We start from the raw sequence: 15,827 nt of genomic DNA, 5'->3' as shown, positions 1-15,827 counted from the left end.
AAATCATGAGGGTGAAGCTGTCATGAGTGGGATTAGTGCCTTATAAGAAGCAACTCCAGAGAGATTCCTTGTCCCCTTCCGCTGGACACAAAGAGAGGTCTGCACCCCAGAAGAGGGCCCTCACCCAACCCTGCTGGCACCCTGATCTAGGACTTCCAGCTTCCAGAACTGTGAGGAATAAATGGCTGCTGTTTAGAAGCCACCCAGTCTATGGTGTTTTGTTATAGTAGTCCAAATGGGCTAAGACCAGGCCTAAAACATTTCTTGGCGAAGGATGGTGGGTTAAAGGGCAAACACCCTTTTGAGGTCTTTATTGATATCCTTTGCTTCCTTAAGTGCTCCTCCGTTCCCACTAAGAAAAGAAGTACAGGTTCATAATCCCATGTCTGTAATTTTAAAAAGCCCTAAGAACTGAAAGGTTTTTTTCCCCAAAATTTGGCATCCAAACTTATTTGGTGGTGAGACATAACCTAAACTGACATGAAGGTATTTATAGTCTATTTAAACCACTTAGTATAAATTTTCATATGTTTTACTGCAGAAATACTGACATTAAAATTTGTGGAGTGCTGTTCTAGAGGCCCCAAGATGTGGTGGGGGTCTCATGTACCATACGGTATTACAAGTCTACATTCTGAAATATACTTGATCCCAAGGGTTTTGGATAAGGGATTGTAGATCTGTATTTCAGGCGAATCAGAAAAAATACAGAGAATGAGATAATGAACACCCATGTACCCATCACCCAATGTGAGAATAAATCATGATGGCAACAAGTGAATCCCTTTGTCCCCCTGCTACCACCCCCCGCCAAGCCCTTCTCTCCTTCTCCAGAGGTCACCGCTATCCTGAGTTGGTGTTTGTCATTCTCAAGCCTGTTTCTTAAATTTTTACTGCGTGTATCCATGACCATCACATACTAATATCGTATCGCATGGTTGAGACTTTATATAAATTGTATTACAATAGAGGACAAAACCAGTTTACTCTTGAGATTGTCTCAGTCTCCCTCCCCTGCCTCGTTCCTGTCTGAAACCTTGGATGCCCTTGGCTTTCTCGAAGGGCGTTGGGTTTCTTGGTTACCCATCCCACTCACCACTGAGCTCCTAGAATCAGCTGTTCCATCTTTCTCATGATTTCCTTCCTCAACCTGTGTGCCTCACTCCCCTCTTAGGTTTTCTTTCTGGAAGTTGGAGTGTCCTGTTCCCCAGGGTCTTTTGGTTGCATCTCATTTGTTCCTTCCTCCTTTCAGCCCACGGGAGATGGGAGGCCCACCAGTTTTACCCCAGTCTCCTGTGTGAGCAACAGATCAGGAAGGAGAGGGACACCCCCCTGGGTTTTATGGAGTCCAGAGAGGGGATGGCGGTTTGCTTGGAGAGGGGCTGATTTCTGTGGGCCCCAACTTCTCCATGTGGGAAGAGGATGGGGGAAGAATGGCAGGCCAGAAGCTGAATGCCTAGAATGACCTTAATACTGACTGCCTTCTTTCCCCTGCCTCCTTCTGTGCCCCCTCCAGCCCCAGTCAGCTTTTTAAAAGAATATTTTTTAAAAATATATTTATTTATTTATATTTGGCTGCACTGGGCCTTAGTTGTGGCACATGGGATCTTCGCTCTGGCCTGTTTAGTTGCAGAGAACTGGAGGCAGGGACTCGAACAGACATTTGTATGCCCGTGTTCACAGCAGTGCTATTCACAACAGCCAAAAGGCGGAAACAGCCAAGCATCCATCAACGATAAATGGATAAACAAATTGCAGTGGAATATTATGCAGCCATAAAATAGAATGAAGGTCTGCTACGATGCAACAACGTGGATGAATCTTGAAAACATGCCAAGTGAAAGAAGCCAGTCACAAAAGACCGCATATTGTATGATTCCACTAATATAAAATGTCCAGAATAGGCAAATTCATAGACTCAGAAAGTAGATTAGTGGTTACCAGGATCTGGGAGGAAAGGGGAATAGGGAGTGCCTGCTAAGAGGCCAGGCTCTGGTGCAACTTAGAAGTAAAGATATAGGGGCCATGGGGTGCCAATTTCTCAAGGTACTTCAAGTACCTTGAAGTGGAATTGCTCTGTCATATGGTGACTCCGTGTTTAACTTCTTTTATTTGTTGTTGTTTTTTGGCTGTGCTGTCCGGCACGTGGGATCTTAGTTCCCCATCCAGGGATCGAACCCGTGCACCCTGCAGTGGAAGCTCAGAGACTTAACCACTGGACCACTAGGGAAGTCTCTGTGTTTAACTTTTAATGGAATGCCTTCATTTTTGAATTTTCATTCTTCCCAGAGCCAGTATTGGAGGAAACTGAAATACAGAAAGAAGAATTACAGGAGCATGAGGTAGACGTGGTAAGTTTGGCTTTTCTCTGAGACAAATATACCTCCCCAACAACTGGTGAATCAAAGGATCAGTTGCAGAATGGTGTATGAGGAATTCTCTTCAATCTCTCACTACCTTCTCTTTACTTTCTGCTGGTAGCCTGCTCACTGCAAATCCAGTACACCAAGTAAAGGACAAAGTTATCCGTGTCCCCTACCCCTCCCAAAGAAGAGGGCTTTTAGTGAGGAACAGGGCTCTTAGCAGGCCCTTCCTCATCTCTCCACCTTGGGTCAGTTTGCAACAAACTATATCCGTTGAATGGGTGAACATCTGAACAAGTTGAACAAGCTGGGTGGACACTGTCCTAATAGGATACTAATTTCTAAGACACCCTCTTTCTTCCTGTCCTTCAGTTCCCTCCTTTGGCTGAAGAGTTTACAGAAGCCACTTGAAATACTTTCAGAATTTGACACTCAGTAACCTCTACACCTTTATTTCCAAGCTGCATCAGAGCCTAGGCACACCCTCAGTTACCTGGGTTAGAAGAATAGAGTGGTGACCTTGAACTTTTTTAAAAAGGGAGAGAAAAGTGACAACGACTCTTTAAAGAAAAAAATTGGAAGGGACAGAAAAGTAGAACAAAGAAAGGGAAAATAAGTCATAGTATTACTGCCTGAACACATCCAACGTTACTAATTTGGTATATGTCCTTTCTGTGTAGATTTGCAAGTTTTTTTGTTTTTTAACAATCCTAACTGTACCACACATTATAATTTTTTATTAGGCTTTCTCACAAAACATTTTTTTATTCTTCATGTTATTATATACTTAAAAAATACATCAGGCTGCCTTTATTTTTTTAATCACAAATATGTAAATCACATGCCTCTTTTTTTTTGAAATGAAGTATTTTCATTACTGTTATTACATACTTTTTTTTGTAAGCATCATTTTTTTTTTTTGGCTGCGCAGCTTATGGGATCTTAGTTCCCGACCAGGGATTGAACCTGGGCCCCGGCAGTGAAAAACACCAAATCCTAACCACTGGACTGCCAGGGAATTCTCTGTAAACGCCATTTTTTTTTGGCCGCCGTGCGGCATGCGGGATCTTAGTTCCCTGACCAGGGATTGAATCCGTGCCCCCTGCAATGGAAGCGTGGAGTGTGAACCACTGGACCACCAGGGAAGTCCCTGTAAGCACCACTTTTAATGTTCATATGGTGCCCCGTAAGATATATGTATCACAGTTAAATCCTTACTCTTGGACATTTGCCATTTATGATTTTTTTGCTCTCATAATAATACAGTGATGAATATTATAAATAAAACTAACACATTTTGAAATACTTAATATTTCAAGTTAGATTCCTGTATATGGAGTTCCTGAATCAAAGAGTAAAGAACATTTCTAACACCTTTAATACATAATGCCAAATTGTTTTTCAAACAAATTGCATTTTTTTGCCCTCGCACTAGTAACAAACCCTTTCCAGGCCTGGGTGTTAGCAGTTTAGCAAAGTTGTTTTTTTTTTTTTCTGGCTCCACCCCACGGCTTGTGGGATCTTAGCTCCCCAAGCAGGGATTGAACCTGCGCCCTCAGCAGTGAAAACGTGGAGTCCTAACCACTGGACCACAAGGGAATTCCCTAGCAAAGATTTTTTTTAAAATGATAGGCAGTAAGTGATATACCTTTGCTATGCTTATTTGTATTTCTTTGATTTCAAATGAAATTGAACATTTATTTCACATTTTCATTTTCTCTTTTTTTATGACATGATATGTTTGTTCATATCCTTTCGTCCATTTATCTGGGTCTTAGTGTTTTTCTCGTTGGTTCTTCATGTATGTATTTATATATGGAAGATTTTCGATCACTAGCTACATTTTCTTGACCTGGAAACTTTAAGTAAGGAGGGATTCCTTCTCATCTTCCAGAAGTACTGGAAGAAGGACGGGGTGACTTCTCAAGTTCACCGAGCTAGATTTTTATATCCTCTAGTTTTCTTAATTTATTTAGTAGTATTCAAAATAATGCTGTCTTTTTTCTAGCCACCAGTTATGATTTATTTTCCATCCAGTTGATTTTGTTCTTTGGTGTTTTCCAGTCTCGTCTTTTCACCTCCCTTTTTCTTTTTTCCTCACTGATATGCCAGTTGACTTTTGCCCAATATCACATACTTATTCCAGTATCCTGTGGAGGCCACATGATGGAGAAATTGCTCTTTTACCTTTATTCTTTTTCCAGCTTGTCATCCCCTTGCTCCTAATTGTTTTTTTTGTTTGTTTGTTTTTAACATCTTTATTGGAGTATAATTGCTTTACAATGGTGTGTTAGTTTCTGCTTTATAACAAAGTGAATCAGCTATACCTATACATATACCCCTACCTCCCTATCCCACCCCTCTAGGTGGTCACAAAGCACCGAGCTGATCTCCCTGTGCTATGCCGCTGCTTCCCACTAGCTATCGGTTTTACATTTGGTAGTGTATATATGTCCATGCCACTCTCTCACTTTGTCCCAGCTTTAATGGAATATTACTCAACCATAAAAAGAAATGAAATTGAGTTATTTATAATGAGGTGGATGGACCTAGAGTCTGTCATTACAGAGTGAAGTAAGTCAGAAAGAGAAAAACAAATACCGTATGCTAACACATACATATGGAATCCTAATTGTTTGACTTAGGCTAATATCCTACATGTTCCCTTGATTTAGTTTTACTGTGAGGTTGAGGGTTGCTTGATAAGACATTTTTACAAACACAGGCATAAATGAAATATCTTGGGAAGGTAATATCCCTCAGTCTTCCTTCATGATCCATTCTGTTTTTACCGGTAGAGGGAAAAGAATCTTATTGTCTTGTTTCTTCGAAAGCTTGAAACCTGTCTTTCAGTCCGTTCTCAGCTTTCCCTTCCCCGTTCTGAGGCTGTCTGACTTCTCTCATCCCCCACGTCCTCATACGTGACAGTGGATGAGAGAAGTGACCCATCCTAACAGCTGTCCCTGCTCTGGCCCTCTGCTCTCCTTCTGCAGAAGCCCCTTTTCCTGTCCCGAGCTGTGCTGACAGGACTGGCAGCTGCCAGTTGGACAGAGGAGCACGATACCATTCTGGAACACTTTGCCCAGGACCCTTCGGAGCCCATCCTCACCATCTTCATCGACCCTTGTCTGGGGCTGAAGCTAGGTCTGGGGATGCCTGTGCAGGTGCGTACTCCGCGGTCGAGACCTCAGGGTGTTCTCCCAGGGGGCTGAGGGTTCTGAGGATCTCTGTTGTCTGTGAGTCTTATCTCCTGTGTACAAGGTCTGTTGAGCCTCACAGTGTGTCAGACACCCTGCTTGGCAGCAGAATACAGAGAGGAATGAGGCAAGGTTTTGCTTTTGATGATCTCATGGTCTAGTGGGGAAGACAGACATATAAAAAATATTTACAGTATATTATGATGCCTGGGCAAAGCTTTATAAGAGCTTTTTGGGAAGCAACTAATGTAGCCAGTGGAATGCTGGCAAGGCTTGGTGATGGAGGTGATATTTGAGTTGGGGATGAAGGGTAAGTAGGATTTGATCGAGGCTGAGTAAGAGCATCCAGGTAAAGAACACTTTATGTGCAAAGAAAGAGGAGTTGTGGGAAATGATACTGGAAAGGTGGGTTGGGGTCAGCTTGTGACGGGCCTTGTATGTTATGCTAAAGAATTTCGCTTTATCCCAGAGGGAACTATTGAAGGCTTTCATGGGTTAGATAGATAACTATTCCAACAATGGGGAGGATACATTAGTGAAAGGTAAACCATGGGTAGGGAAACAGTTAAAAGACAGAAGTATAGTAAAATGTTGGTGGTAGAATATGGGTGGTGGTGTACAGGTCATTATTGTAAAATTCTTCTAGTGTTTCTGTATGTTGGAAATTTTTAGAAATAAAATTTTGGAAAAGAAAAAGGCTATTGCTTTGCTTTTATTGGAAGCACATATACAAAAATTGAAATGATAATGAAGATTAGCATGGCCCTGCTCAGCAACACAGTTTGTGAAGCTTCCACATTAAACAAAACCCAAAACAGGCCATGGCTTTTTCCTGTGTATTGGCAATAATCGGCTCTAAAGCATCATGAAAAAAATATTTATTTCATTCACAAAAGGAACAAAAATTTGCAAAAAATAATTTAGGATTTATACGAAAGAAAACAACTTTGTTGCAGGCCAAGAAAGAAGATTTAAATAAATGATGAGCCCTACTTTGTTATAAAGCAGAAACTAACACACCCTTGTAAAGCAATTATACTCCAATAAAGATGTTAAAAAAAATGATGAGCCCTATCCTGTTTCTGAGTGGGAATCTTAATATTATAAAGATCATTCCATCCAAAAAAATGTACTGTTTTAATGCAACTCCAATCAAAGTGCCACAGACCCTAGATCCCTAGTGTAAAGGATTTTTAAAAGTATATCTAGAAAAATGAAATGAAAATAGCAAAAAAAAAAAGATGAAGAAGAAAAGTAATGTAGGAGATCTGTGAATGTGAAACTCTTTATTAAATTACAGTAATTAAAATAGTTAGATTGGGACACGAATATGTATTATATAAGCAACAGTAAAGAAACAGAGAGAGTCCAGAAACATATATGTAAGCATTTTCTACAAAAATTGCATTTAAAATCTGTGGGGAAAGATGGATTATTCAATGAATAGAATTGGGAAACATGGAAAACAAAGGTTTTCTATTAAAAAAATCTAGTGGGGCAAGGGGGAAATAGGGAAATGTTGGTCAAAGGGTACAAATTTTTTGTCACTACAACAAAGGCAATAAAAGCAAAAATAAACAAGTGGGACTACATCTAACTAAAAAGCTTCTGCACAGCAAAGGAAATCATGGACAAAATGAAAAGTCAACCTATGAATGGGGGGAAATATTTGCAAATCATATATCTGATAAGAGATGAATACATATCTAAAATATATATAAAGAACTCATACAATTTAATAGCAAGAAAACAAAACAATGTGATTAAAAACTGTGCAGAATTGAAAAGACATTTTTCCAATGAAGACATACAAATGGCCAACATGTACGTGAAAAGGTGCTCAATATCACTAATCAGAGAAATGCAAATCAAAACCACAGTGAGGTATCACCTCATACCTGTTAGAATGGCCATCATGAGAAAGACAAGAGATGACAAATATTGATGAGGATGTGGAGAAAAGGGAACCCTTGGGTACTGGGAATGTAAATTGGTGCAGTCACTATGGAAAACAGTATGGAGGTTCTTCAAACAAATAAAAATAGAACTACCATATGATCTAGCAATTCCACTTCTGGGTGTATATCCAAAGGAAATGAAATCACGATCTCGAAGAAGTATCCACACCCCCACATTCATTATAGTTTATTTATAATAGCCAAGGTATGGAAACAGCCTAAGTGTCCATCATTGGATGAGTGGATAAAGAAAATGTGGAATACACACACACACACACACACACACACACACACACACACACACACACACAGAGGAATATTATTCAGCAATGAGAGAGAAAAAAACTTGCCACTTGCAAAAACATGGGTGGCCTTGGAGGGTATTATGCTAAGTGAAATAAGTCAGATGGAGAAAGACAATTACTGTATGATCTCACTTATATGTAGAATCTAGAAAAAAAAAACCTAACTCATAGAAACAGAGAACAGGACAGACTGAGAAACAGATTCAGATGGAGGGAAACAGAGGACAGATTGGTGGCTGCCAGAGTTGGGGATGGGGGAGTAGGGAAAATGGATGAAGTTGGTCAAAAGGTACAAACTTCCAATTATGAGATAAATAAGTTCTGGGGATTAATGTACATACAGCATGGTGACTCTAGTTAACAAAACTCTATTGTATATTTGAAAGTTGCTAAGGGAACAGATCTTAAAAGTTCTGACGAGAAAAAAAAATTGTAATTATGTAAAGTGATAGGTGTTAACTTATTGTAATCATTTTGCAATAAATATACATATCAAATCATTACACTGTATACCTTAAACCAATACAATGTTATAGGTCAATTATATCTCAATAAAACTGGGGGAAAATTGTACAAAGTTTCAGTTATGCAAGATTAATGAGTTCTGGAGATCTAATATACAGCATGGTAACTATGGTTAATAATACTATAATGTATAATTTGCTAAAGGGTAGTTCTTAAGTGTTCTCGCTACAAAAAAAAAAAGAAAAAGAAAATGGTAACCATATGGGATAATGGATATGTTAATTAGCTTGATTGCAGTGATCATTTCACAGTGTATATGTATGTCAAAACAGCAAGGTGTACACCTTAAATATATACAGTGTTTATTTGTCAATTATGCCTCGACAAAGCTGAAAAAAATCTATTTAGCCTGCCAAAAAATATTCTAAATAGATCATGGATTTAATTGTATTCTCCTGGGGCAAGATTGAAATTGAAAAACTTCCTTAAGAAATTATTACTCTTGAATACTTGATAAAATAGTAAAAAGTAAAACGAGAAAACAACAAACACCCAAGAGTAAACAAACAAAGAAGCAAAATCTAATCTAATAAACTTTAAAGGTGGGGACCAATGAAAGGTCTAGGTACTAACTTATGGAAACCATCCTCCCTGCGGGAATGGTGGATGCCCCCTAGTGAGATGGAGTGAACCTCGGTTTTTTACAAAATCTGAAAAGAAAGAGCCCATGTATTTTAACAAAGATTTTACACTGCTTTAAATTAGCCTTAACCACCTGCCCATCCCCTCATGCAGTTATCTTAGGCTAGAGAAAAGTGAATGAAACATAAAATACCCAACCCTTTCACTTTAACTTCGAGGGGGAAATGAAACTGGGCTCTCACAGTGGGACATCAGGAAGTCACCCACAGTACTTTAAAGCAAAAAGAATGAATTCAGAGAGCTGTGCAAGCATGAGGCAAGTGAAATTGCATGGCAACTGCAAGCATACTACATCAAGGGAGAAAAAGAACAGAACAAAACATGCAAAAGAGGAAAACATAACAGAAGGCAATTCCTCACAACAGCATCATGTTACAGTACGACTTAATAAGAACACGAATTTAATTTTTTAATAAGCTGAGAGATGAAATGATAAAACGTGAGAATGAAATAAAAGGGAGACTGCAGATTTTTGAAATAAAGAAAGCAGCATGTTTACATGTTAAAATTAGTAGGTTAGAAACAGCAAGGAACTGAATGGCTACCACTGAAAATCTGAACGGATGTAGAAGAGAGGCTTGAGATAATTACAGTGTATGCAGAAGAAAAAACCAATGACAATACAATTAGAGAGAAGTTAATAGATGTGAAAGACAGACACAGGTGATCTAACATAGGGTACCAACTAATGAAACAGAATATAAATTTAAAAATAAAATACAGAAGGACTTCCCTGGTGGTGCAGTGGATAAGACTGAGCTCCCATTGCAGGGGGCCTGGGTTCAATCCCTGGTCAGGGAACTAGATCCCACATGCATGCTGCAACTAAGAGTTCACATGCCATATCTAAGAAGCCCATGTGCCACAACTAAGACCCAGAGCAACCAAAAAAAAACAAAACAAAACAGAGAATTTCCCTGAACTGCAGAAGGAACAGAATGTGGGAATTGAAAGGACATACTTTATTCCACAAAAATTTGTTACACAGTGTTTAATGTCAATACATGTCTTAGTTAGGTTACTTAAATTCGGGGAAATTAATTCTTTGGGGACATCACCTATGTGGTATTCCTGCCAAGAATATTTAACCTGCATCTTATAATGAGGAAACAATCCAATAAATCAAAATTAAGGGACATTTTGGAAAACAACTGGCCTGGACTATTAGAAATATCACTGTCATGGTAGAAAGAAAAAGACTGGGAAACTATGTGGAATTAAAGGGGACACAACCATGTGTGATCTGTATTGGATCCTGGATGGGAAGAAACCAGCTGTAAATGACATTATTTGGACCGCTGTGGAAAATCGAATATGAACAGTGTATTATATAAAAGTATTAAATGAAGTTAAATTTTCTGAGTGTGATAATTACAGTGTTGAGAATGTTGGAGAATATCCTCCCTTTTAGGAGCCATATGCTGAAGTATGTAAGGGTGTAGTTTTTTGTTTTTTTTTTTAATTTATTAACTACTTAAAAAAATTTTATTTATTTGTTTATTTTTGGCTGTGTTGGGTCTTCGTTGCTGTGCATGGGCTTTCTCTAGTTGTGGCAAGCGGGGGCCACTCTTCATCGCGGTGCGCGGGCCTCTCACTATCGCGGACTCTCTCGTTGCGGAGCACAGGCTCCAGACGCTCAGGATCGGTAATTGTGGCTCACGGGCCCAGTTGCTCTGTAGTTGTTCTGCGGCATGTGGGATCTTCCCAGACCAGGGCGCGAACCCGCGTCCCCTGCATTGGCAGGCAGATTCTCAACCACTGCGCCGCCAGGGAAGCCCAAGGGTGTAGTTTTATAACGTCTGCTGCTAACTCTGAAATGGCTCAGCAGAGAGAGACGAGAGAAAATGAGAGAGAGTGCAATTATGCACAAGTACAGCAAAATGTTAACAATTAGTGGATCTAGATGAAGGGCATGTTATTGTTCATTGTGCCTTTCTTGCAACTTTTCTATGGGTTGGAATTTTTTTCAAAATAAAAATTTGGGAAAAAATTATTTAGGCCTCTAGTCAAAAACCCAAATTATCTACCAAGGGGAACCATTAGGCTGATCTCAGACTTCTCTGAACACCCAGAAGTTACACCTACGAGTTCTCCAGGAGCCATAGTGTAACCCAAGGGTATAATTCCCGGCCTAGATGGTCAAGTATAAAGGCAACAAATAGGCAGTCATTTTTAGTCTTGAAAGAACCCTACTTTGAAAAGCAAAAATGACATCATCAATGGAAATCCAGTTCATCAAAGAATGAACCAAAAAAAAAAAAAAAAAAAAAGGAATGAACCAAATAGAAAACTCAGGAATAGAGACTCTGTGAATATTCAATTCATTTAAATAAAGAACTAATACTAAATAACCATGGGAATTATGGTTATGTTATAGAATGTGAATGTTATCAACCTGGACAATGTAAAAATAATAGTATAACAAAAATTGGGAAGTGGTGAGTGAATGCAGGAGAGTAAGAGGATGCCAATGTTCTTGTCGTTCAAAGCAGCGAGTCAACTGAACTTAAAATTGGAAGGTAGTGAGAAAACTAACCTCTTTTTATTCATTTATTTATTTATTTTTTGGCTGCGTTGGGTCTTCGTTGCTGCACGTGGGCTGTTTTTTTTTTTAGCTGCAGCGAGCGGGGGCTACTCTTCGTTGCGGTGTGCGGGCTCCTCATTGAGGTGGCTTCTCTTGTTGTGGAGCACGGGCTGTAGGCACGTGGGCTTCAGTAGTTGTGGCACATGGGTTCAGTAATTGTGGCTCCCGGGCTGTAGAGCGCAGGCTCAGTAGTTGTGGCGCACGGGCTTAGTTGCTCCGTGGCATGTGGGATCTTCATGGACCAGGGCTCGAACCCGTGACCCCTGAATTGACAGGTGGATTCTTAACCACTGCGCCACCAGGGAAGTCCTAACCTCTTAATATTTTTCATAAGCTTTCTTATAACCTTAGAAAGGGGTCTTTTAGGAAGAAATCTCTCTTAGAGATAAACATTTATTTGAAGCTCAACCATTTACTATATTCACATCAATGTGTTTTTATTCTATTAAATCGAAGTAAAATTTAATTTAACACTTTTAATTACAAATAGCATGATCCTGGGGCTTCCCTGGTGGTGCAGTGGTTAAGAATCCGCCTGCCAATGCAGGGGACACGTGTTCGAGCCCTGGTCCAGGAAGATCCCACATACCACGGAGCAACTAAGCCCGTGCTCACAACTACTGAGCCTGCGCTCTAGGGCCCACAAGGCACAACTACTGAGCCTGTGTGCTACAACTACTGAAGCCCACGTGCCTAGAGCCCATGCCCCGAAACAAGAGAAGGCTCCGCTCGCCGCAACTAGAGAAAGCCCGTGCGCAGCAACAAAGATCCAACATAGCCAAAAATAAATAAATAAATAAATAATATTTTAAAAAAAATAGCATGATCCTATTTTGAAATAACTATTTTAATTTATTTTTCTGTATATATATATATATATATATATAGAGAGAGAGAGAGAGAGAGAGAGAGAGAGAGGGAGAGAGAGAGAGCAAAAGAGAGAGAGAGAGAGATGTCTGGAATAGTATTTTCTCTAATGATCATAATTAATGTCTGGGTGGTGGAATTTTAGATGACATTTAAACTTTTATCTTTGTACTTTTCTGCATTGTTTCAGTTATTTATAATTAACATACCATTTTAGCAAACATAATAATTGTTAAGTTTTTTTTTTTTTAAAGAAATACAAGGACTTCCCTGGCAGTCCAGTGGTTAAGACTCTGTGCGTCCAATGCAGGGGGCGCAGGTTCGATCCCTGATCAGGGAGCTAAGATCCCACATGCTGCATGGTGTGGCCAAGAAAAACCAAAACCAAAAAAAAAAATGCCAAAATTTAATTCTGGGTAGTGGGAAGATGAATGATTATGAATTTCTTCTTTGCATTCTATTTTCAGTTTTTAAAGTTAAATCAAGTATAAAGAGTAGCTACAAAAGTACTAAAGAAAAAAAGACAGGTGAATCTGATCTTAGAGTGGGAATGACTTTTCTAAGCATGTGGAAGTCAGAAACTTTAAGAAGTTTTAACAACAGGAAAGTTATACATTTCTGAATGTAAACAACAACAAAAACTCAGCATAAACAAAACGGAAGGATAACTGAAAAACTGGGGGAAAAGTATATGTAAGTGAAATGGAAAACCCTAGACAGTTGTCTCTTACTTTTGGTCCTTCTCCTTTCTGGTTTTCCTATATCCTTTTCTTTCCATTTATCCATCCATTTATCCATCCATCCGTCCATCATTTATGGAACATCTAATATGTCCCCGTTACTGTGCTAGGTCTGGAGCCAAGTTGGACAAAATACACAGTCCCTACCCTCAAGACATGCTCTCTGCATTTCCTCCCCACATCTCTGTATACGGACTCTGTTATGTCCCTGACAAAACAGGAAGCACCTCATGTTGCTTATATTTTGAGAAGGATTGGATACGCTAAGGGAATGCGATGAAGAACTCAGCCAGGCTTTCATGATTGGAGCCTCAGATTCCCTTGGGTATCATGGCTGGGCCTGGACCCTGAACTCTGATCTACTGTCTTTCATGCAGACCCAGAACCAGATTGTCTACTTTATTCGCCAAGCGCCAGTTCCCATCACTCCAGAGAACTTTGAGGCGACTGTGCATTTTGGGACAGTGCGGGGTTCCTACATCCCAGCCCTGCTTCGGCTGCTCAACGGCGTCTTCGCCCCTCAGATCTTTAGCAACACAACCTGGCCCGAGAGCATTCGAAATCATTTTGCTTCTCACCTGTACAGGTTCTTGGCCTGCCTGACAGGTGAGTGGAAAGACTGGAATGCCTGCTTTCTCCCCAGTCCCCACCAACAGTAGAGAGAGTGAGGCAGGGGGGAGATTGATCCTGAGTACCCGCGTTGCTTGGCACAGAGTAGGTGCTTGGAATGTGTTTGTTGAATGAGTGGAACGGGGTACAGAGTTTGCCTTCTAATCCAGGTAGCGTTTCCTGCTGTAGAACAGTTGGCCAGACCTGCTCAGAGTTGGAAATTTCCAAGAGTACATGTAGGGTAAGGGGAGATGGGGGGGTCAGTAGGGGGAGTACCTGTGTCATAGAAGAGAGTGTTGAAGGCATGGTATAGATCTTTGACCATATTTTATGACAATCTCTTATATCTCAGTGAGGTATCTCTGCCTTCTGTCATTTTCCCTCTTGATATCAAAAAAGCATGAGCCATAGTTTCTCCTGCCTGCTCTCCTGAAATGCGTAGACTTCCTGGGCCCCAGATCATCAACCATGGTTGGAACTGGGGTGGCATACACCCATCGCCCTCTGTGAACTCTCATGGTCCTTTCCTTTCCTTAGATAGTCGCTACAAACTGGAGGGGCACACTGTTCTCTACATCCCTACGGAGGCCATGAACATGAAACCTGAGGCGGTGGTTAAAGACAAAGAGCTGGTACAGCGACTAGAGAGTGAGTGGCTGGCACTGCCCATGTGTCGGGGCTCCTAGGGGAGAGGTGGGGGGCAGCGCAGAGGCTGGGACAGGAGTTGGGTTAGGAGGGCTCTGTAGGGGGAACAGAGAAGGACACAACTGGGGAGTACTGCAAAGAAATGCAAGAGGTTTTGTCCTCTCCCCGGCAGCCTCCATGATCCACTGGACACGGCAGATAAAGGAAGTGCTCAGTGCCCAGGAAACTGTGGAGACAGGAGAAAATTTAGGTCCTTTGGAGGAGATTGAGTTCTGGCGCAACCGATGCATGGACCTGTCTGGCATCAGCAAACAGCTGGTGAAGCCGGGAGTGAAACACATCGAGTCCATCCTGCGTCTTGCCAAGTCATCCTACCTGGTGCCCTTTCTGAAGCTGGCCCAGCAGATACAGGTCTGTGAGTGGATCGAAGGATGGAGGCTTGCCAGAAAGTAGACAGCAGTTGGGACACTGTAAGGTGCTAAGAAGAGAGGGTCAACATAGTCATCAAAGGCAAAGATAGATGCACCCAGTGCTTGGACTTGGACTTGTGGGAGAGTATAAAAGTGGTAGAACCCAAGGTCCCAAGGAGCTTATAGTTTAGTTAGGGAGACTTCTGGTTACTCAACAAATGTACTACATTGAGTGCCCTCTCTAAGCCCAACCCATACAATCCAGCTGAGAAATAAGACTTACACAAAAGAGATGGCTAGATGGCCTGGGGTCAAAGACAAACCCATGCAGTTCAGCCAAGAGAGCTGCAAGAGAAACACTTTTAAAAAAGTAAATTTGGTATAATATGACAAGCTGATTATCTTAGTGTTGGGACACACAGAGATCAGAGTGGTCTGTAGAATACAGCGAGAGAAGCCCTGTCTTCCTAGGTGGAATCTGAAGCTGGTATTGAGGGAACTGAGTCACCGTTAGGTGGAGAAGTCTAAAACCCTCGTTGAGAACAGGGCAGTGAAGGGGCCTGGGTGACAACCACTGGGCTGAATGAGAGTGATATCCAGTCAGTTGATCAACACCTATTGAGAGTCTCCTTTGTGCAGAGTTAGAGTTCAAGGGGAAAAACTAGAGAAATAGACGCAAAAACCCCAGCTTGGGGAATTCCCAGTCTAGTGGGAGAGATAGGACTCACACATGAGAAAAGACATAAAAATATTTTTGTAGAAACTAGTAAGTGAATAAAAGTAGGTATGTAGGGGCTTCCCCGGTGGCGCAGTGGTTGAGAGTCCGCCTGCCGACGCAGGGGACACGGGTTCGTGCCCCGGTCCGGGAAGATCCCTCATGCCGCGGAGCGGCTGGGCCCGTGAGCCGTGGCCGCTGAGCCTGCGCGTCCGGAGCCTGTGCTCCGCAACGGGAGAGGCCGCAACAGTGAGAGGCCCGCGTACC

General features: G+C 41.2%; 1 protein-coding gene across 2 annotated transcripts in view; it reads left to right on the top strand.

Annotated features, from left to right (window-relative positions):
- The window catches only part of DNAH2 (dynein axonemal heavy chain 2), a 97,915-nt gene that overhangs the window by 2,063 nt on the left and 80,025 nt on the right, over positions 1–15,827 (top strand). For both annotated transcript variants that reach the window (XM_024127751.2, XM_055082070.1), the window contains exons 2-6: positions 2,290–2,351; positions 5,357–5,527; positions 13,559–13,787; positions 14,328–14,438; positions 14,608–14,846. In XM_024127751.2, coding sequence (XP_023983519.1) covers positions 2,290–2,351; positions 5,357–5,527; positions 13,559–13,787; positions 14,328–14,438; positions 14,608–14,846 — 812 coding nt within the window. The remainder of the gene's footprint in view (positions 1–2,289; positions 2,352–5,356; positions 5,528–13,558; positions 13,788–14,327; positions 14,439–14,607; positions 14,847–15,827) is intronic.

The sequence above is a fragment of the Physeter macrocephalus genome, unplaced genomic scaffold (genome assembly GCF_002837175.3).
Source record: "Physeter macrocephalus isolate SW-GA unplaced genomic scaffold, ASM283717v5 random_8, whole genome shotgun sequence".
Taxonomy (NCBI): domain Eukaryota; kingdom Metazoa; phylum Chordata; class Mammalia; order Artiodactyla; family Physeteridae; genus Physeter; species Physeter macrocephalus.
The sequence above is the reverse complement of the archived record's forward strand: the minus strand, read 5'-3'. Positions and strand labels throughout refer to the sequence as shown.